We start from the raw sequence: 24,534 nt of genomic DNA, 5'->3' as shown, positions 1-24,534 counted from the left end.
GGTAGGAGATAATGACCATAAATAGGGCTAAAATAGAAAGAAGAAAGGGATAGAAACAAGGGTCCTTTAATAGAAGAAATTATTATAAATTCATGATTAAGTGGATACTCATTGTAAGGAAACAGAAAAAAAAAAAATCAAGGGTGTGGCCAAGCTTTCCCTGATGTACAAGAAAAGGTGGTACCTGACAAAGCCCTCCTGCCCTGTATGGGCTATTTCTTACTGGTCAAAAGTAAAGAGATTTGCAATAATCTTTGTAGAAAGAAAGGGGGAAGCATAACTCTTTACAATGTGAATAATCTGGTTTTGAAAAATGATGAGCAAACTATATACCACAATGGCCAATATAAAATAACAATATTAACCACAATATGTAAGGCAATGGCTACTTAAGTCAGGGTGGTGATCTCAAGTTGTACCTAGAGCCACAGGGATTGTTTTGTCTGTCTGATCTATTTTTTTTTTGTTTTGTTTTACATAATGGTTAATATCTTTGTAGACTGAACTAGATGACATTTAAATCTCCTCAAATGCCAATATCTTACGAAGAACATTAATAAATTTCTCCAGAGAAACTGAAAGCTCTGAAGGAGAGTATATACTCAGCCATAGGAAGCAATAACATTTAAAATACTAGAACAAAACATCTTATATTTTGTTATAATACCCCTGGAGTTGATATTACTTAAGCATCTTTTCAAATTATCAGAAACAGCAAACATAACATATGTTAGTGTCACAAAGACATTATATATTAAGTAGGAATGAACTACAAAAGAAAAGAAAATTAATATTTTCATTAAAAAGATAAAACCAAATAATATTTTTTAAAAAACAACAAATTAAATATAAACCTCCCAACTTACTTCATTTGAGGTGCATACATTCCAAAACCACCGGGATGATTAGAAATATGACCATTCATCGTGGCTTTCAATCATGTGTTCTACAAAATGAAAGGTACAAAGACTGAAGGCAATAAAAGGATCAGAACACCTCAGTTTCAAAGTTATCCATTTAACAAATATCTGTCATTGCCAAGGTGATGCTGGAAATATAAACACAAATATCTCCACCCTCAAGGAGCTCAGGCACAAGAAGTACGAATGGACACATAAAGATCCAATTAACATTGAACATTAATAAACTAAAATTCTTAGCAAATTTAGGCAAGTAAAAAAATCACACTCATAATCAACTGTCAGCTTCATGAAATTGTACCATTTATTGTTTTATTATAAACTAGTATAGGTTAACTCAATTTAAAAACTTGAGAAATAGAAAAGAATAAAATAGGTAAAAGTGCAAAGGGGAAAAATATCACCCTGAGTCCTAGCAGGTAAAGATAATCATTTCACAATCCCATCAATTTCCTTCCACTCTTTTCCCTGCATCGAATTTTCTTTTCTTCATCCCTCCCTCCTTCTCTTCCTTCCTCCATAGCACGTTGGACAATATCTTACACATACATGCTTGAATACATCTTTTTTACAAGATGTGTTCATTTAAACATTCCTTTTACTTTTCACAAGAAAGCAATTTTAAAAATTAATGCCAGATTATTTAACTTCAGAAATAATTTTTTAATCTGTTTCACAAATTGAACAAATTTTCTTCAAACAAGATGAATAAGTAAAACTTCCTTACTGTCAAATCCAATGGCCTTTACTTTTTTTTTCTGAGACAATCCTGCTACCCCTGATTTATTTCGATTCACTCCTGGATACACTGGTATTCCCTGCGTTTGGTGGCACTAAACCATTTTAGACATTGTCTTATTTTCCTCACTTTCACATACAAGGTAGGACAAAAGTAGGTTTACAGTGTGAGTACACAAAACACAAAGCTTATTCTTGTATTATTATTTAGTAATTATTGTATTATTTTCCATATGAATGACTGTAAACCTACTTTTGCCACATCCTATTACTATGTCTTCTTGATAAAGGAGAGGAAGGTAAGACATATCCCAGCTTTCTTATAAGACACTGGCAAAGGGAGTAGGAGCATTAACAACTACTAGTGACTACTATGTGTCAGGTACTAGCAAGGTAAACAGAACAGACATAGTCCCAGCTTTGGGCCAATGGTCTAGTGCCGTGGTCGGCAAACCGCGGCTCACGAGCCACATGCGGCTCTTTGGCCCCTTGAGTGTGGCTCTTCCACAAAATACCACGTGCGGGCGTGCACGTACAGTGCGACTAAAACTTCGTGGCCCATGTGCAGAAGTCGGTATTTTGTGGTAGAGTTGGTATTTTGTGGAAGAGCCACACTCAAGGGGCCAAAGAGCCACATGTGGCTCGCGAGCTGCGGTTTGCCGAGCTGCAGTTTGCCGACCACTGGTCTAGTGGAAAAAACAGACACTTAGTGAATAAATATAAAATTTAAAATGTTGTTAAAAGGGAAAATTCAGAATGATATACAGGCCATATAATTAGGGAACTTGATTCAGATTGTAAAGGCATAATAAGTCTATGGGTGAGAAGAGATTAACAGGGGAATTTATATGTATACTAGAGGCCTGATGCACAAAATTCGTGCAAGAGTAGGCCTTCCTTCCCCTGGCTGCCGGCACCGGCTTCCCTTGCAGCCTGGCTCCATCCAGAAGATCATCAGAAGGACGTCCAGTCTAATTAGCATATTATGCTTTTATTATTACAAATATGCATAACCCATGGACAATAGTGTGGTGAAGGCATGGGGTGAGGGTGGGTGGGGCTAGAAGGGGTCAATGGGGGGAAAAAGAGGGATATCTTTCAACAAAGATAAACTTTTTAAATATTAGTATAAATTTTGAATAATATTTGTATTCATAGATTAAAAAAAAAACTAGTAACTTCAAATTATTTCTTTCTTGCTTTTCAGATGCTACTTCAATCAGTGTCCTCAGGGAAGCTTTTACTGACCTCTATGAATAGATGAAAACCCACCATCAGTCACTCTCTACACTATAAACAAGTTTGCCAAGTACTTACCAGAATGATATTTTTCATTTGTTTAAACTAATTCCTGACTCTCCACTAGAGTATAAGATCCATAAAGGCATACACTTTTGTTTGATAACTGGTGTTTCCTAAGCAGTAAGGACAGCAGCAGGCATAAAATAGGTGTTCATTAAATAGTTATTCAAAGAAAGAAAGAAGGAAAATCCATGTCTCGCTCTTCAGAGTTTATTGTGTTCTTAAGGAGATACATTAATCCATATGAAACACGTAGTAAATAAGTCTCCATGTATGTGGCTCTATTTGAAACCCAGGTTCAGAAGAAGGAAAAGTCATACCAACTGCATAATTTTTTCGAGGGCTGGAACTTGACCTAGATCTTAAAAACTGGTTAGGATTTATAAACACTCAAGTTTAGTTCAAGCTCTTTTGATAGTCTTGCCCATATTTATTTGCAGCGTAGAAGCAAATTTCTAAATTAAGGACAAAGAAATACTGACCTCTATCCTAGATAAGTACTGCATTTATAAAATTATATTTATATTAAATTGATCTATTCTGTTTTTCTTGTTTCCTTCAATTTATACTTCGATACAGTGATATACAGGTAAGCCATTTCTCAGGGGGGAAAATGAAATCCTGATTTGTAGTGCCTGCTAATTTCTATGTATTAATATTCACACTGTGGCCCAGTTCAAGCTGTTAATGGTTTAACAGCAGTTTACAAAACTCCTAAATGTTTTACAATTGGAACTCATAAGCCTAGAGAGTCCAGGTAGAGCACATCATTCCAGAAGTCTGGCCAGGACAGAGGACGGGAATAACACTATGAAATTAGAAACAGCAAACATATCCTCCATAGCATAGTTGAAAGGCTAAAACTCTGACACTATCTCTGGCACAGACTAGTCTACCAAAGTCAATTAAACCTCTGTACCAATTTTCTCATCAGTAAAATAGAGATAATTCCCGGTCTTCCTAGCTCACAGGACTAGTGAAACATCAAATGAGACAGATGCATATGCAAGTTTAACTTCCAAAGTTAAAAATAAGAAGTACTCTTTCAAAATAAGCTGGTTCATTCAGAATTAAACCCCCAGGGTTTGTACTGATTTTGATCTGGTCTGCATTTTAAAACCACAGCGGCTGGCTTTAATGAAAAGTGATAGCCACAGTATCTCATCTTTTTCATGTTTAATTCTTCATGACAGTCAAATAATACATGGTTAGTGTTTTGTTTTGTTTTTTAAATAGTGATGTCAGAATAAGAGAGCATTAGAAAAGAGAACAAAATGTTGATTTGCTAAACTGAATTTTAAATACATAGAAACTTTCGTTATTTAGCAATCATAGTTTCACCTGTCACAATGTTCATATAGCAATATAGAGGTTTTCAAATATTTAAACATAGCAATTACAACACACACCTTGCAAAGAAAACAATTACAAATGTTTGTTTTCCTTTAGGCCTTAAGAAGACATCCAACTTATACCTATGTGAATCATATATATGAGAACCTTCAACTCTTACTGAAAAATAAGGTGTTTTATTTTTTTTATTTTTATTTTTTTAAAGTAAGGTGTTTTAATTTTTATTAGCTGTTAAAACAACTTAAAAGCCAAGGAGACAAAGTTTTTCTTTATCACAACAAGTTTAAGGACTCTACTCAATTAACTCTACTAAACTATCTACTTAATTCTGCTAAAAGTGTACATTAAAACTGTCATAATAGCTTCTAAAAGATTTGAAATAGAGCATCGATTTCCTTATTAAAACACCTTTTATAAGTCATAGATACTATAGTTTTCCTCTTCTACAGAAAATAATATTTGGCAATTACAAGGATAAAAATAAAACAATTTAATATCTAAGTTAAAGCACAACAAAAATATTAAACACTGAAATTTTAAAAGGAAAGTAAACAGAATGTATAAAAATCACTGAAGAAGAAGTAAAGAAGGCTATAGTAAGCTAAAACAGCAAGTTAAATCTGTATTAGAAAGTTTTAAGACCCAGATAGATAGGTAGGTAGATAGATGATAGATAGATAGATAGATAGATAGATAGATAGATAGATAGATATGGATGGATAGATAGATGATAGATAGATAGATAGATAGATGATAGATAGATAGATAGATAGATAGATAGATAGATAGATAGATATAGATGGATGGATAGATAGATGATAGATAGATAGATAGATAGATAGATAGATAGATAGATAGATAGATAGATAGATAGATAGAATTTAGACTCCCCTTTCTTTACTCCTGCTTGCATCTGATATCAATTTTCAAACTAATGAGTATGTAGTCGTGACTCGATGTTAGAACACCCTGCCCAATCTGGCTAACACACAACTAGTAGCTCTTTGTATATTAAGCTGTCCTTAAAAATAATTTGTTCCCTGAGAAAATGTCACAGACATTTTTGTTTATTTAAGGTTTTATTTACTTGTTTGTTTGGCTTTGACAAAGTATCTTGAAGTATATATATTTCAATTTCAATTTAATGTATGTTTCTTGATCTAAGTTAAAACAAGATGGGGGTGATTATCATTATTTGAGACTTTAACTAAAAGACCACTGAGATTCATTTTTTAAGCAATACATTGTGATATTGTCTACTAATGATTGTGCTTAAAACATAAAAACACAAACAATTCGCTTTAAACCTTCTGAATCATTACACAGTGTCTCCTACAGGGTCTTCTAGAAAGACTACTTTTCAATAACTCTTACCAATATTGTTGGTAGAGATGTTACCACCTACTTCCCTCTGTCATTTGGCCTAATACTTAAAAATAAAGAACTTTTGTATATGAATAGACTTGGAAAACTAATATAATAGTAATAATATAATTATTACTGCTATAATAGTAATAATAATAAAAATGATAATAGTGGCTAACACTTGTGAAGGTATTGCAATAAGTTCTAGGCTATATAGAAACAATATTTTCTCAAGGCCAATATAAATGTAGGGAGAACAATTTCATGTCTTTAAATCAATACACTGTAATCACTTAAAAACAATTATCTAGGTTCCTCTTTTTTATAATTATGAGAAAATTCTTAAGTTGTTTGTAAGTTGGAACATAATTTGGCGGAGAATCTATGTTCAAAGCAGAATGTTGGTTTAACAACTAACTGAAGAATACTCATTATTAAAATTCAATAACCAACTAAAAAGAAACACTTTCACACTAATTATATGTTCAATATTGTGACAGAGTTTATTCAAAGGCCTAACACAGAGAAAAGCCAAATACACCCTATTACTACTGCTTCAGTATTTCCTTCTAATTCTTGTTGCTATGATGACATCATCAGCACACATACACTGCTTGGCTGTTATAGATAGAAAATGACTACTATCTCAGTTCAAAGCATTGTTAATACCATGCTGATTTGAGAAAATATCCTAATTTTTAAAAGAACAGCTGCTGCTTATTCACCATTTACCCCGTACCAAGTTATTGTGGTAAATGTTTTCTCTCCATTATCTTAATCTTCACATTAATTTTTGAAGTACTCTTCTCATTTTATAAATGAAGAAAGTGAGCTAAAGAGCCTAGGTGCCATTTGTGTGTTACTTTGAAACTCTTAAAAATCATCTAGTGCCATGAATGATTGAACAGCAATGTACTATCTGTTTCTTGTATCAGATATAATCACAGGCAGAGGACAAAAAGGAGACAAGCAAACAATGTTCAATGAGCCCCCACTTCAAATGATATTTTGTAAACCTCACCTCATTCCATCCTGAGAACAACATTTTGAAGTGGTAATTAGCTTTACATCATAGAGCTAGAAGACAGCCTCAAATAAGTTCCGTCATTTGCCTAAGTGGTAACACAAGAAGCTAGAATTAGAGCCAGGATTTAAACCCTGACCTGGCTGACTTATATCCAATTTTCTTTCCAGTAAGTGACACTGCTAGTTTGACCATTGTGTACTCTCCAGCAGTTTTCAGCTCTTTTCATGCTGGGTTCCTCAATGATACTCTTTATTTTAGTCAAGTTTTCTTAATAGAAGGTACTAAAAAAGCTAGTGTGAAAGTGGAAAGGGAGAGGATTTACTTTAGTGAAAGGGATAGTACAAAAACAATAGTGTCACTATTTTGTGAAATGGCTTTATTGCTTAACATTATGTTCACTGAAGAATGTGGAAAAAAATGTCATCAGGTCTATAAATACCACATATTAAAAACTACTTTTAATTAGAATGTTGTATTATAAGTTAAGCTGAATCTGGCTTTGAATAATAATTACTTTCCACTGGTTAAATATCTAAGTACTTATTTGTATTACTTTAGTGGGTTAATTTTTTATCATAGTTGAGACAATTTCCTAAATATGAAAGTGGATCTGTTGACTGTTTTATCCCTATGTAAATAGCACATGATACCCATAAATTTACCAGGGTCATTTGCATTTCTTCAATTATAATTAAATACATATTAAAGGTGAAAAGGAAGTAAGACTCCAATTTAGCTGGAATCTTCCAACAGCAATAAAAATATGGCAGGAAAGGGAATGATTCAGACTCTAAATTTTAGAGAGAAGAAATTATCTCAACCTCTCTATTACCAGGCTCTGTATCCTGCTGGGGTTGGGTGTGGGGAGATATCGTGGTTGGATCATGCCTTGAGCTACTTCTCAGCAAGGTTTCCATTCAATTTCACACGTGACCTGAGAAATTTTCATTAAAATCTCCATATATTTATTTATGTATGAATTTTCCTTCTTACATATACCCTGCTTATATAGACTTAAATATATGTCTCTCGCCGAAACCGGTTTGGCTCAGTGAATAGAGCGTCGGCCTGCAGACTCAAGGGTCCCAGGTTCGATTCCGGTCAAGGGCATGTACCTGGGTTGTGGGCACATCCCCAGTGGGAGATGTGCAGGAGGCAGCTGATCGATGTTTCTCTCTCATCGATGTTTCTAACTCTCTATCTCTCTCCCTTCCTCTCTGTGAAAAATCAATAAAATATATATTTAAAAAAAAAAATATATGTCTCTCTGATTGTATTATTTCCATGATTAACAGTGGACTTACAGATAGCCTCATACAGTGACTGCTATATATATTGACTTTTAACATGGCATATTCTTTATCAGTGGAAGTTTCTGACTCAAACGGAAAAGATGGGAAAACAAAAAGTAAAAGTTCAGATTCATCAAATAGAAACTCCTGATTATTCACCCCTGCAAAACTCCTATTTTGGGTAGTTCAGACAAGAACTGAGTTATGCTTTGGTTGTATGCTAGGTATAGGAGGGAGGGAAGGAGAGACAGAAAGAGACAGAGACAGAGAGAGGGAGGGAGAGGGAGGGAGAGAAGAAGAGGAAGAAGGAGGAAGGAGGAGGAAGATGGGGGAGGGGGAGGGGGAGGGGGAGCGGGGGGAGACGGAGACGGACATGAAAGAGATCCCAGACCTTAACAAAAACCTTGGCTAACACCACCAAAAAATTATCAGCATTTTAAAAAGTAAACGTTACCTAAGAAGTTCAAATCCTCACAGAAACAAAAAGTTGTTGAGTATGAATTCTCAGAAGGGGTAGAAGAATATTCACTGTTACCATTTTCTCCCAGGATAAGAATAAAAGTTTAACTTTTTCTGCCAATTCAGTTCTCAACTGAATACATTTCAGAGAACAACATTTTGGAACAAGAAGGGGAGAAAACCACTCCACCTACCCCAAGCCACTCCCACTCCCCATTAATTATTTTTTTTAATGTCTACTTTTTATAAATCAGCCTTGAGAATTATTATTCACTGATATTCTATTAACTAATACAAACAAAAATTCCTGAGGAAATTAGCATCTCATATGATATCTTTTTTATTGCTAGATATCTTTTGTCCATATGTGTGCCAAATGCTAAATTAGTACAGTTCAACATACAAAGGCAAATGGGTAAAGCTCTCTAGGCGTGACGTAATCCAGCTGGAGGTAAAGACAGGAACACAGGTTCTAAAACTGTCTTTAATAAAATAAAAACTCTTGAAGTCAAATTTCATTATGACATTAAATGGCCTCTAAAAATAGTAAATCATAAAACCTTGTAGGTACAATGAGCAGAGCTGTAACTCACAGATGAGCTATAACACTTTAATATTTAACTACCCTACTGCCACATAACTACCTTCCTCTGTATTACCTTGAGCAGAGGACTCTAAGCAGTAAACAAAATACTGCAGGTGGTTCACTCTGCATTTCCAGTACAGCTCCTTAAGAGGACCAATGGTTTCCAATCTGTACAACATAATTTTTATAAATGGTTACAACCTACAAAGTGGGAAACGCCACCTTTAACCAACAGTGGTACTAAATTCATCCCACTTTTCTAAATCACAAATGCATCTCCCTGAGATAATTACAAGTAAAAATGATTAATTGTTAAAATATACAGAATTTTTTTAGGCCATGCGATTTTGTTTAAAGTTAAGCTTTCTACTGTATTATAGCACACATGCTGATATCACCCTTCCCAGATATTTTATAAAAACACTACAGGCCCGCTGCACAAAATTCGTGCAAGGGGCTTGGCCCTCACAGCTGCAGCAGCTTGCCTTGGCCTTCACAGCCCTGGCCCTCGCAGACCCAGCCCTCGCAGACCCGGCTTCATCCGGGAGGACGTCCGGAAGGTTGTTTGGCTGTCTGATGTAATTAGCATATTACGCTTTTATTATTATAGACTAGAGGCCCGATACACAAAAATTTGTGCACTCGGGGGAGGGTGGGTCCCTCAGCCCGGCCTGTGCCTTCTTGCAGTCTGGGACCCCTCGGGAGATAATGACCTGCTGGCTTAGGCCTGCTCCCGGGTGGCAGAGGGCAGACCCAATCCCTAGGTGCAGGCCCTGGTCGGGCTCAGAGCAGGGCCGATTGGGGAGTTGGGGCGCCGCCCCGTCATGCACAGAGCAGGGTGGATTGGGAGGTTGTGATGCCACCCTCAGTCACGCTCAGGGTAGGGCCAACTGGGGGGTTGGGGCACCGTCCCCTGTCACACTCAAGGCAGGGTAGATGGGGAGGTTGCGGCACCACCCCCTGTCACACACAGAGCAGGGCCCATCAGGGGGTTGGGGTGCTGCCCCCGTCACACACAGAGCAGGGCCCATCAGGGGGTTGGGGCACCGCTCTCTATCACCCACAGAGCAGGGCCGATCAGGGGGTTGGGGCACCGCCACTCTCACACTCAGGGCAGGGCCAATGGGGAGGTTATGGCTCTACCCCATCACACACAGAGCAGGGCCCGTGGGGGGGGCGGTTGGGAAGCTCCCCCCTATCAGGCACAGAGCAGGGCTGCTCAGGGGGTTGGGGCCCTGCCCCCAGTCACACACAGAGCCGCAGGGCGATCAGGGGGTTTGGGTGTCACGCTGATCCCGGTGCCGGGAGGCCTCGCGGCTCCGCTGATCCCGGTGCCAGGAGGCATATTACCCTTTTACTATATAGGATAGAGGCCTGGTGCATGGGTGGGGCCGGCTGGTCAGGGTGGGGGTCCCCACCGGGGTGCCTGGCCAGTCTGGGTGAGGGGCTGAGGGCTGTTTTCAGGCTGGGAGTGACTGAAGTTCCCAACCGCTCCTTTTTTTCTTTATTTTTTTTGTATTCTGGGCCAGCTTTACCTTGAGGCTTGACTCCAGCTCTTAGGCCTCCGCGGCTGAAAGTAGGTTTCTGGCCTTTGCTTACAATGTTGCAAATCTGCTGGCTGAAGTCCGGCGGTATTTGTTGCAATGTTTCTTAAACTGCCCGCTCATAGGCCTGCAGCCGCAGGCGGGGAACATTGGTTTCCTCCAACGATCCTCCGTCACTGAGGCAAGCAAGCCTCATGTTAGTTTCAAGCTGCCTGGCTGCTGGCCGCCATCTTGGCTGACAGTTAATTTGCATATCTCGCTGATTAGCCAATGAAAAGGGTAGCGGTCGTACGCCAATTACCATGTTTCTCTTTTATTAGTGTAGATACTACTCATCTCAACCCTTCTCTTCTTGTCTGCCATACTACTCAAACACTGGTCATTTAATCAGAGGACAAGAAATGTCGTATCAAGGATTATTCATTGTTGCCATTTGTCTGTTCTACTTTAGCAAGATAAGGTCTTACAGATCTAGCCGAATAGCTACAGGGAATAGGTGTTTTGCGCGAATGAAATATTTTGTGTATTGCTTTAGGTACCAGAGTATAGCAAGGTCAAAATGTATAAGCCCAAGGAAAGTTCATGATTGGGCACATAAGGTCAAACTCTCAACTCATTCTTAACTACTCCTTATTCCTATTATTCTAAACCACTTAACAGTTTGTTGACAGAGTAAAAATGCAATCCTTTCACAGTACCACCCTTCATTTATCTTCAAAAACAGAGGCAATCCTAATATGTTGTTAGAAAGTAATGCAACAAATAATACACAAAAACAACAACCAAAAAAAAACCATTCCAGTAACCATCTACATTTGTCTGACTACAAAAATAACTGATTGTCAGTAGACACTTATACAAAAATCACACAAGATCTAGGACTAACAAAACCTTCCTTGAAAACCTCCCCATTTTCCCATTCTCTCTCTTTTTTTTTTAATATATTTTATTGATTTTTTTACAGAGAGGAAGGGAGAGAGATAGAGAGTTAGAAACATCGATGAGAGAGAAACATCGATCAGCTGCCTCTTGCACATCTCCTACTGGGGATGTGCCGGCAACCAAGGTACATGCCCTTGACCGGAATCGAACCTGGGACCTTTCAGTCCACAGGCCAATGCTCTATCCACTGAGCCAAACTGGTTTTGGCTTCCCATTCTCTTAGAAAAAAAGAAAAGACATATTTAGGAAAAGAGCACATTACAGGCAACATAAGAACAGCATAGTATAAAGTTCAAGAGAAGCTAGATGCGGGGTGGGTCTAGAGAACAAAATCTCCCTCACGGGACTGAACCAGAGAAATCTTTAGAAATGTATAGTATAGTGGGGGGGGGGGGGGCATCAAAGGGTACAACGTGGCAAGTAGAAAGACCAAATGCAAGGTGGGCACCTCGCGCTGGGAGGGCACCCCGTTCATAATATCCCTCAGGCTTCGGGCTGCAAGGTGTGAGCTGAATAAACCAGAAGAGAGAAGAGCCAAGACATGAGACAGCTGGATAACATTTAGGAAACCACCAACAGTTCAGCTACTGAAGAATAACTTAGAGGTAGAAAGTGATTAGGGAGGAAGCTGGAGATAAAACCAGAATACATAAAGTTACATTTATATCAAATTTTGTTAGACTGAAATTCAGTGTTACTTATTGTTTCTGTGTAACTGCTATTCACATATACTAAGATTACATTTTCTTTTTTGTTTAATCTTTTGTATTCTTTAGAGTTAAAAATTAGCTTACTATAAACCCTTAGATTTCCTATGTACTTTTATTAATTTCATCCCTTAGTCTCCACCACAGTGAAGTCTCCCTTCAATATTTTAAACACCATCATTTTTATCTTTCAAGAGTCATCTCTCCCGGACCCCTGTACTATATTCCTGTTGAAATCTAAACTGACTACTCTCTAGGCCTCCTAAACAGTTTTCATCATGGTATCCAAATTCCACATTATCCTCCTCATTCCTATCATCTTTCTCCTGTCTTAGATCCTGGTTTCCTGTATCCCAAAACTCCCTCTTCCTTACTTTTACTTTTTATCTTGCAAGAGCACATATTTCAGGAAGCATCTTCCAATCTCACACCTGGAGATAGATACCTGACTGCCAAAATCTTGGTGATGAGTAGAAGTGGGCTAGGCTGTCCCACTGCTCAGTAACTATTTCACTTAATCTTCTACCTGCCTGTGCCTTGTGTCCCCCACTCAAGAGTTCTGCAGTTCACATTCTCCACAGAAGAAACATCCATCCTCGCCAAGTATGGGAGGCATCTGGGATGCAAGGCCCCTTTACACACACTACCTCCTAGTCCTCCCGTTCTCAGCCTCACCCTCATGGTTGAGCCTTTCTGAGGTTCTGAAGTGAAAATCAGGTTGCTTCTCAAGGTCTCTCACTAACAGCTTGGGTTTCAGTTTCTCGGGACGCTAGGTGAGTTACAATGATCCCTATGCTGTCCTTTTTTAAATCCCTTTACTGACATTTTATTTGGAGGGAGTAAAAATAACGGTACTTAATCTGCCCTTCTCTATAATGATTTTCACTTTCTAAACATTGGCAAATATTAATGAAAAACTCAGGAGAGCCTTGGCTGGTGTTGCTAAGTGGTTAGAGCCTCGGCCAGCACACTGAAGGGTCATGCATTCAATTCCCAGTCAAAGAAAGGCACATACGTGGGTTACAGGTCCAATCCCAGGCCCTGGTAGGGGTGGGTGCAGGAAGCAACCAATTGATGTGTCTCCCTCTCCCCATCCATAACTCTTTTCTACTCTCTCTGTAAAAAAAAAAAAAAAAAAAAAAAAAACACCGAAAATCAATGGGAAAAATATTCTCAAGTGAGAGTTAACAAACGAGAGAGGGAGGGAGGGAGGGAGGGAGGGAGGGAGGGAGAGAGAGAGAGAGAGAGAGAGAGAGAGAGAGAGAGAGAGAGAGACAGGAGAAAAAAAACAGTCACCTTTAATATGAACTTGAGAGGTCAAGTTGAACTATGAGATATGAGTACAAGTTTATACTAAAAATAAAAGTACCATAACAGCCAGAGTGATAATAACACACACAAAAAAAAATGAAGGAAATTTACCTTACATAAAGTCAGCTGATATTTTGGTGGTAAATGTTTAATTACCTGTTGTTATTGTAACAACAAATGCTGTTTTCAAATCCAAAAAATGAAAAAACATTATCGTGTGTAAAAGTGAGGCATATCTCCAGCAATGCCAGCATTATAATTAATGAAAAATGCTTTAATTCTTTTTCTGGAAATTAAATCATAGCTTTAAATGCACAACTGAGTTGGGTACTTAATTTGGAGGCAATATCCCCTGTTAAATTAGGTATTATTGTTAATAAGAAATGCCTTGTTTTTCTGGAAATTAAATCATAGTTTTAAATGCACAATAGTTATGTGCCTAAATGAAACTCGTCCTTGGGTAAATATTCATTTTAATTATTCAGCATTTTTTCCAAAGAGAAGCCCATTTAAATGAATAGAGTTGGGAACAAATACTTTTTGAGCTACCCCAAAACAAAAGTCAGAGATATTTGTGCATTAGTCTTACAAGTCAAGCTGCCTATAAAAAATTGTGAAACTTTCTTTTCCTAAGATGATATTTACATAGTCATAAAAGTTAAAAGAAGCCCTAACCGGTTTGGCTCAGTGGATATAGAGTGTCGGCCTGCGGACTGAAGAGTCCCAGGTTCGATTCCGGTCAAGGGCATGTACCTTGGTTGCGGGCACATCCCCAGTGGGGGGTGTGCAGGAGGCAGCTGATTGATGTTTCTCTCTCATTGATGTTTCTAACTTTCTATCCCACTCCCTACCTCTCTGTAAAAAATCAATAAATATATATATATTAAAAAAGTTAAAAGAAAAGAAAAATTAAGTCCAATCTTTTTAATTATGGCAATTAAATTTCATATTTAAAAGAGAGTAAGTATAATAAGCTTTGATTGTGGGTAGTACTGTCTTTAAAAAATGTCTGCCAAATTATAACAATGGATGTTCTCAAAAATAGCAGTAAAGTTCTTTCTAATCCTGAAATCATCTATGAACTGGGATAAATTTAGACATATCTGTGTTCATTATTGTAAAAATATAATGCTCATTTGTTAAGCATTTCAGTGTATCAGTCTCTATGCCAGCACTTTATGTGCATGACTTTGCTCAATTCTTACCACCTTATGAGTTGTAAGAGCTTATTTATCCTCATTTTAATGAGGAGTCTTGGAATTATAAAAGTTATAAGTGAGGGTGATTTGGCTATGATGCTTATATATCATAAGATTTGACCACAAGTTGTGGTTTTATCTACTACTAGAGGCCCGGAGCACGGGTTCATGCACCGGTGGGGTGCCTCAGCCTGGCCTGTGGGGATCAGGCCAAAACTGGCTCTCCGACATCCCCCAAGGGGTCCCGGATTGGGAAAGGGTGGTTCTCAGGTGATGCACCCTGGAATCGGGCTCCCTCCTCTCTGGTTCCATGTGTATCACCCAAGAACCCCAGCTGCCAAGTCACTGCAGCTCAGCAGCTCCTGAATTGAGCATCTGCCCCCTGGTGGTCAGTGCATGTCATAGCTACCGGTTGGATGGTTGAATGGTTGGCCAGTCGGCTGGTCGTTTAGGCTTTTATATATATAGATGGTAGCGATTTTTAACCTTTTTCATCTCATGGCACACACAAACTAATTACTGAAATTCTGCAGCAAACCAAGAAATGTTATATTTTTTACAAATCTGACCAGAAAAAAGTAGATATAATTTTAATTCATTCACACTGGACAGTTATCATTGTCATGACAATCTAAGGGACAAAAGGTCAGTGTCCCTGACTGGTCAGTTATTGCATGTGTTAAAAATTCTTGCAGTACTCCAGGTAAAAATTGCTGCACTATTGTATACTTTCCTTTAACTAAAGATAAATCCAATATTTTGCAATTGGATGGGAATATGTCAACACTAATTAATTAAAAGCCAAAATGGTCTTTGTAGATGATTATTCAAACAAGATTCATTCAATATTACTTGGCCCAAGCCAATAACTGTACTGGTTCACTTATTCACTCTTTGGACAAGTACTAACTATGTAACCATTATGTGAACATCACCTAGAGCACTGTCAAAAGTAACTTCCTTCCATAACGAAAGCTTACTGTATCATCACTGTTCAGTACAGGTGTTGGACACCTAAAGTGCAGCTAGTGCCACTGAGAAACCAAAATTTTAATTCTGTGAGATTTATGTTAGTTTATATTTAAGTGTAAATAGCCACATGTGGATAATGGCTAGAATACTAAACAAGATAGCTCTAGATACAGAGTACAGTTCACAAAATAGACAGGGTTCTTAGCTTCATGGAGCTTACAATCTAGTGGAAGAACCAACATGAAATAATTAAAATCTACTTATATAAAAACCCTGGGTGTAACATCATGGCCAGAACCGCAACCAACCGGAAAAAAGTCAGTCCTGCAGGAAATGGCTGTGGCCTTCCCCAGCTGTTTCCTGGAGGGTGAGGTTTCAGGCAGGAACCCGCTCTCAGGACGAGGTTTCAGGCAGGAACCCGCCCTGGGAGCGGAGGGTGGAAGTGAAATGATTTGTAATGGATCTATTATTGAAGCTACCTTTGGAAATACTATATCTATAGATAATACTAAAAATATATCTAAATGTGAAATTCTTTGTCCAAAAAATCAGCATGTTCAAAAATTAAATGAAGAAATTTTGGATATACTTGATGGAGATTTTCACACATATTTGAGTGATGATTCCATTGATTCCACAGATGATGCTGAAAAGGAAAATTTTCCCATCGAATTTCTTAATAGTATTACTCCCTTGGGAATGCCATGTCATAAATTAAAATTGAAAGTGGGTACAATCATCATGCTATTGAGAAATCTCTATAGTAAATGGGGTCTTTGTAATGGTATCAGATTTATTATCAAAAGATTAAGACCTAACATTATTAAAGCTGAAGTATTAACAGGATCTGCAGAGGGAGAGGTTGTTCTGATTCCAAGAATCAATTTATCCCCATCTGACACTGGCCTCCCATTTAAATTGATTCGATGACAGCTTCCCAGCATTTGTTATGACTATTAATAAATCACAAGGACAAACTCTAGACAAGTGGTTCTCAACCTTCTGGCCCTTTAAATACAGTTCCTCATGTTGTGATCCCCAACCATAAAATTATTTTTGTTGCTACTTCATACTGTAATGTTGCTACTGTTATGAATCGTAATGTAAATATCTGATATGCAGGATGGTCGTAGGCGACCCCTGTGAAAGGGTCATTCTACCTCCATAGGGGTCGCGACCCACAGGTTGAGAACTGCTGCTCTAGACAGAGTAGGCATATTCCTACATGAACCCATTTTCGCACATGGTCAGTTATATGTTGCTTTCTCTCAAGTTTGAAGAGCATGTGATGTTACAGTTAAAGTTCTAAATACTTCATCACAAGGGAAATTAGTCAAGCACTCTGAAAGTGTTTTCACTCTTAATGTGGTGTACAGGTAGATATTAGAATAAGTTTAATCACTTTATCAGTCATTGTTTGCATCACTGTTGTTTTTATATCATGTTTTTGTTTTCATATCATGTTTTTGTTGTTTTCATATCATGTTTTTGTCATTTTTATATCATGCCTCTGTTGTTATATCCTTTTGTTACTGTTTATTTAGTAATAAGTTTATATATTATTTTCATATACATATAACTAATTTCCTTACATCTCTCACACTTCTATTATAGAGAAAGGTCAAATAGCAATATTAAAATATCTCCGCTAATTAATTCCTTTTTTAAAAAAAACATATTTTATTGAATTTTTACAGAGAGGAAGGGAAAGGGATAGAGAGTTAGAAACATCAATGAGAGAGAAACATTGATTAGCTGCCTAACAACCAAGGTACATGCCCTTGACCAGAATCGAACCCGGGACCCTTGAGTCTACAGGCCGATGCTCTATCCACTGAGCCAAACCAGTTAGGGCAATTAATTCCCTTTTAATGTGCACGAATTTCATGCACTGGGCTACTAGTAATAAATATAATATTACAACTTCTGTTACTTGCTTAAAAGAAAAGATAGTATTTGTGAGGACCTAACATCAGACTGAGGCAAATATAGCATCTAAAAAGTATGACATTGAGCAATTCATTCTGAAAATGTTATTTCAGGATTTCCTCATTTAAAATCTAAGATAACTAGTAAAACACCAAAACAGAGAATTTATGAATTTTTTTCGAAGTGCTTTCTGTTTTAAGACTAATGCACAAAGAGTGCTCTGTTGAAAAGATGCCTATGCAAAAATAACTGAATAAGAATGTTGTTCTTGTTTTCCTATTTCAGGTAATGCTCTGAATTTAAGTGAAATAAAATGAAAGTGAATAAAAAATTACAAAAAAAGCAGTAAAATCTATAAAATGTTAACTTTAGACACTTCAAGTTTAAGAACCTGGATTTGATGAGAAATAGGAAAGTGAGAGAAGAACAACCGAACTACTATCCACTTGGGCAGCAATGGGATTTTTTTTTGTAGTAGCATGCCCACTTTCGGGCCAGTGTCAATTTATACACCAAAAAAGAAAATTTATTTTGCTAATAATTATATTCCCGGACTTGAGCACCTGGAATTCAAAAAGGGCAAACAACTCTCTACAGTGAATTAATAAGGGGGTGTGGGGGGAGTGTTTGGATCAATCAGGGAATGGGAGAATCACCAGAAACCTTCATGTTCCTGGAACATATTGGGTGGATTTTTGTTGGGAAACTAAGATGAATTTGTTTGGGTAAGTAGGATATTTGATGTCAGAAGGAAGAGGAAATTTGAAGAGGGAATTATCACGAAGGCTGGGAAGGCCATATTTGCATTTCTTTCTTCCCATTCCCATAGTCCCCATCTCTAAGCACCTGGGAGATGGCCTATAATAAACTGAGGTAGGGAAAACTGGGGGCAGAAGCATGATCTGATTTAATAAAAAAATGAATTGCTCATAAGAATAAGTTTATTTTGCCCTAACCGGTTTGGCTCAGTGGATAGAGCGTCAGTCTGCAGACTGAAGGGTCCCGGGTTCGATTCTGGTCAAGGGCATGTACCTTGGTTGCAGGCACATCCCCAGGAGGGGGTGTGCAAGAGCCAACTGATTGATGTTTCTCTCTCATCAGTGTTTCTAACTCTCTATCTCTCTCCCTTCCTCTCTGTAAAAAAATCAATAAAATATATTTTAAAAAGAATAAGTTTATTTTAATATTTCTACATAGCCCCCAAATTTAATTGCAGCTCTTTATTAAATAAACTGGGTATAATTCAGCTAGCTTGACTGCTGTCCCCATTTTAAGGCACCTGATTTTATAAAGTCAATGCACTAAGAAAACTTACCTAATACCTCGATTGCTAATAGTAGTGACAGGAGGAAAGATAAGTAGTGATAGAAAGCAAGCAGTAGCAACTCACATTTCGATAACACTATGTGCCGGGCGCTATTCTAAGTGCTTTACATTTATTTATTTTCTTTTAATTGTCACAACAGCCTTATGACATAGGAATCACTATCCTCACTTTACAGATGAGTTAAGCTAGGTACAGAGTTTAATAACATGCCCAATGTCAAAGAGCTAATAAATAGTAGATATGGAATGAAATCCAACCACTCTGCCACAGAGGAAAATAATAGTTATAAAGTTAGTTTTTTTACCCCAACTCACAAGGTCACATAGCATCTAAAGGATTTCTTTCTTTTGTTATAAATGTATTATACATGAAAGCACATACATTTGTATAGAAGAGAACTAACAGTCTAGCTTTTACTTATAGACAAGAAAGGAAAGACATTGGATTTTGGAAGTTTATGAAGTAAAGACAGGCGATAACCAGATTATTAGAAATAATATCAAGATAAAGGCAAAGGTAGTACCAGAATCAAGACAATGGACCCTAGCGCTTCAAAAGGATCTCGAAATTCTAAAAGGGAGTGGCATCGCCTTGATTTTTGTTCAGCCGAGTCCACGTCTATTACAGAATACTTACCTATGGGAACATTTTTCCAATTGTGTAATGGCAATCAAGAAAATCAGAGCTGACTCTTACACCCAACTGTGAAGCAACATGCTTTTAAACACAAGGGGACATAAGAATTATTATGAAAGAAATATATCAAAAAGTAAAAAACAAACTGAAACTGTAGAGATTTTCCACTTTACCTCTATGAAACAGAATAATACATAGTAGACACTTTTCCTCCAACTTCTGTGGGAAATACATTCTCTCAAAAACTTCAACAAATCAACTTGAAAACATGCACTGCTTTTTCTAACAAAACATTGTTTAGTTTTACTGAGTGTGAGGGGAAAAGATTTCAGTTTTCCTCAATCTACTAAGCTGTCAGCATAGCTTAAACTCAGCAACCTCTTTTAATAGCTTCACTATATTACATGTCAAGAGAGAAACATGGTTGTTCCTTATAATACATATTTTCTTATATTTGGTCTCACACCTTAAGGTAGTTTTAAAAGTCCATACATTTTGTGTTATGTAAGCAGTAAAAATCCATGAATGAAGAGTATCAGGATGTTAAGTGATCTTTTGGCCTTCTGATGAGCTAAAATCAAATCATTTCAGAAGTTTTTATACATAAAATTTGAATCAATCTAATACTACTCCCTTCTAAAATTTAATTTTTTTATTATTCTTTTATCTAAATCCTATCAAAGTAACCTACTGCCCTCAAGATCACATCAAATTCCATTGCACAGCATGGTGCTCCTGCGATCTGGCCCTTCGTACCCTGACAGCTGCTTCTTTCACCATTTCTTCCTTCTTGCCGCTTCCCCTGCTCCCTCCAGACCCACCACCCGCACCCCTCCCAAGCTCACTATGCATGAGCCATACTGAAGTACTTCTCAGACTCTTGCCTTAAAGAGACATCGTCTGTCTGGAATATCCTTCCACCCACAAACCTCTGCCACCTTCACCTGGCCAGCTCCTAATCCAACTTTAGATCTCAGAGCTGGGAGGCCTGATGGCTCTACAGCAGGACAGATGCCTCTCTCACAGGTTCCCATTAACACTTCAGTCTAACATTAAGATGCACGTGTCATGCTGCAGGAACTTCCTATTTCCTTGTTTACACACAGGATTTTACATTTCTTGAGAGCAGGGCTAAATAATTTTAGTGAATACCAAGTGCTAAGCATAGCTCCTAACATGAAGTAAGTTCTCAATAAATACTTATTTAATGAATAAAAAAGTATGCCCTTAATTATTTTTTACTTGAGCAAATTAAGATGTTTATTTCAAATCTTCTTATTAAGAAAAGACAGAATGAAACAATGTTCTAAAAGCAAGAAAACTTAGGATGAAATATGTTAACTAGTTAAAGAGTTAAAAACGGAAAATACTTAGCATCACTAACTTCTCACAAGAGCCACTTAGGGAAAAGAGAGTGTCAAAAGTCTCTCCAAGTCACTCCCATTCACACTGTAAAGCAGACGTCTCCTTTCTCCTGCCTTCCATCTTGACTTCTCTTATTACCAGCTATCTTCCATATTTTCCCCAAATGGAGTGGGAAATGAAATCCTCTTCTAATCCCCTCTTCTCACCTCTCCAGTTGTGCCCGACACTCTCTGATGGTGACAGCAGTCCTACCAGCACCCACCCACTTTCCGTGAGGGTTGAGAAAACATCATTCCTGGGACGTCCTAGATGTCAACTTGACTTAGGTTTGTCGTGAATTTAGAAAGAACACTCCATGCTGAAGTCAACACTATTCCTCGCTTTGCCAGCACTATTTCTAACTCTGCCTTGGACATGTCACTTAAACTAGTAGGTCCCCCATTAGTACTGGTTAGGCTGGAAACCAGGGTCTCTCCAAGAGGTCTTTGCAGCTGTGAAGTCCTGGTGCATTCGCTCAGTGACAAAGGCCAGCATATCAGCTCAGTGACCTGCTTCCTGTCAGATACATTTACCCATACAGGCCACCTGACGGAACAGAACACAGCAGAAAAGTACCCTATCTTGTCATTTGTGGGGAGGGAGAGATACTGAAGTCCCTTTGATGACTGGAAGTTACCCCCATAAACTCCAAACCTGCCTACAAATAAAGCATGTGATGGCATGAGGAGTTTCATACTTTTCTTTTTTTACAATTTAGCTGCTAAGAATCCCTGGGACTAGCACGTGGCAGCACACAGTAGTTCACTCCAGGTAGTTAGCTGGGAAGAAAAGATCGATTTCCCTGCTCTCCCAGGAACTGAAGCGATTTCATTCTGAGATGCTAAAGCAAAAATTTTTCCAGGAAACAAGTGTTTGAATTTTATGTGACATGAGACTCAGAGTTTACAGGAGTGGCGCTTGATCTCAACTGCCACTGTTGTCACTTCAAAGAAGGCCAATTTCGCCAAGAGCCACATGGCTGCTTCCCTGCTGTGAGGGAAATACGATGAAAGAAAGTGGCATGCTCTGGTAATGGCTGTAGGTGCCAAGGCAAAAAACCAGACTCCAACCAAAGCTCAATCCTTAAGATTTAAAAAAAAAGAAAAATGACCAGCTATCAGTCTACTAATATAAGTGGGCAAAGGATTCACAGCACGGGTCACCACTACCCACAAATTATCCCCAAACATATCTATTGACCTTGAGAACCTTACAGAGGCTCAATGACAATAATGTGCTCTTACGAAAAGGATAGTCCTACTTGCTGCTCCCTAAGAGGAGGGGTGAGCAAACTTGCCCATAAGGCAATTTCCTAACACCCAAAGACAACTTCCTGAGCCCTAAAAAAGTCAATATTTCTGCCAAGAAGGAAAATGCTTTGTGGATGTTTTTTTTGTTTTGTTTTTTTCAGAGCTACTGGAAACAATAAAAACTTACTGAGTATACCCCAATGCTTTCATTGTGTAACTGTTTCATAGTAAAAGGAACATGTCGTGAAGATAGGCAGCCTTGAACGTAAGTCCTGACTCTACCATCTCCCTGTGACTTTAGACAGATCATATCCTCTCTAAGGCCCTATTTATTGATCTGTAAAAATGAGAAGGTTGTTAGCTGGATTATAAGCAAAATCACGCATAGATCAGTTAAGATATATTGCCTACACCTCTATCTATCAGTTCCTTTTTGACTGACCTGCAGGCCTCTGCTCTTACCCTAAACATCCTTCGTACTAGCAGTTTTATACGTCACATCAATTCCTCAATTTCCACCCTGTTTTTAAAGTCCTCCCTGACCAACTCAACATTAACAACTTCTAGTCCTTTGGCAATTATTTATTGTGTTTCGTGTTTTTTAGTGTGGCTATGAAGAACCACTCTGATTTAGTCCTTTGTATCTCTAACACGGCTCCAGGACTTGGCAAACTAACAGTGTTTTGCAAAATAAATCCTGTACTAAAGTTGTGCTATAGTTTTACATGTGTGTGCTAAAGAAAGTCCATAGAATTTTAGTGACCAAAGTGGAACATTATCATCAATATAAATGTCCTCTAAAATGGACAGAAATGACCCCACCGACACAAATGAGTCTTATCTGAAGCAAAACTTGCGAAACAGAAACTTATTCAGAGGTACAAAATTGAATTAAATATTTTAAAAATTAACTTAGCAGAATTTCTACAGTTCCAATTAGATAAAAAACCCCAGTAATAATTGAGTTGAAGTACCAATTTAAGTATTGCTGTTGGTGTGGTCATGTATCAGTTATGATTTTAACATCTGATCTGAAAAGCAGAACTTTGGTGAAAGTACGCCTATTTATATCAAGGAGGCTCAGAACTGACTCAGAGGAAAACGTATTATCCTCTGACTCACTAGGACCACTTCCTGAAACACCCAGTGTTTTTCTTGGAAGGAAGTCTAACAAGTGGCATTTCTTTCAAACACTGATTAGACAAAATTGAAGTCTAAAACAAAATGGACAAAAGATACCAATTTCCCTAAGCCGACCAGGTTCCAAAGTGGAGACCATCCCATAGACCTATATTATCTGGCCATAAAAGCGAAAACTTTAAATACACTAAAAAAATAGATAATCCAAGGTATATTATAATGAATAAACCACTGAAGATTTACACATATCCCTTTTTATACCATAATCTCTTAATAATAAAGAAACAACTTTATGATTTTAATCTGCACAATTAACTAATATTTTAGGCTTTTGAAACAGTCACTTTTTTTCAAGGTAATTCTTTTTTCCTCTCTGTGTGGCCAATATTTCATAATAATTTACAAAAACAGTAAATAACACTCAGTGCTTATATAGGCCAAGCATTGTTAAACATTCTTGGCCCCCATTAATTCAAATGATAATCACTATTCCTCCAAACAGCAGATTCCATTATTATATATATTTTACAGATGAGGAAACTGTGGCGCAGACCCATCCTTCCCCACTATCACACGTGGTAAAGCCTCAAACCCAAAGAGACCAATGGAAGAGCCCAGACTCTGTTTCCACAGTATGTCTGTGATTCCCCACCCCCACACTGGGATGCCTGCTAAAGCTTAAACATACTTATGCACAGAAACACATGCACATGTATAATTACATATGTATGTATGTATAAACATTTCACATTTAACAAAATCTGTGCCAAAATTTATGTATGTCCTTTTCATATATTAGTTTATTAATTCTACTGTGACTATTATATCACTAGGATTTGGGTACGAATAAAACCAGACCTTTAATATAGAAGAAGAACATTTACTTAGATAAGCTTTGAAACATTCCACTGTCCAGATACGTTTATGTCACTTTAACTTGTTTTTTTAGTTCTAAAATATTGGAAACATCTCAAAGAATTATAAAAAACACCAAAATGATTCTGCCCTGGACACAGGCCTTAGGGGAGAAAAATAACACATAACATTTCCTTCTTCAAAATAACAAGCAATTACACTGAATCTTGCTGTTTGTTTCCTCTTGAGTAATCTAGACTGGAGGGATTTCAAACA

General features: G+C 37.7%; 1 protein-coding gene across 1 annotated transcript in view; it reads right to left on the bottom strand.

The window, feature by feature from the left end:
* The window catches only part of EPS8 (EGFR pathway substrate 8, signaling adaptor), a 169,164-nt gene that overhangs the window by 69,581 nt on the left and 75,049 nt on the right, over window positions 1-24,534 (bottom strand). Inside the window, exon 3 of the mRNA XM_081082613.1 lies at window positions 867-946. Coding sequence (XP_080938739.1) covers window positions 867-925 — 59 coding nt within the window. The 5' untranslated portion in view covers window positions 926-946. The remainder of the gene's footprint in view (window positions 1-866; window positions 947-24,534) is intronic.

This window comes from Myotis nattereri (assembly GCF_964212035.1).
Source record: "Myotis nattereri genome assembly, chromosome: 2".
NCBI classification, from domain to species: domain Eukaryota; kingdom Metazoa; phylum Chordata; class Mammalia; order Chiroptera; family Vespertilionidae; genus Myotis; species Myotis nattereri.
Note: the sequence above shows the minus strand (reverse complement) of the source record. Positions and strands in the feature narration are given on the sequence as shown.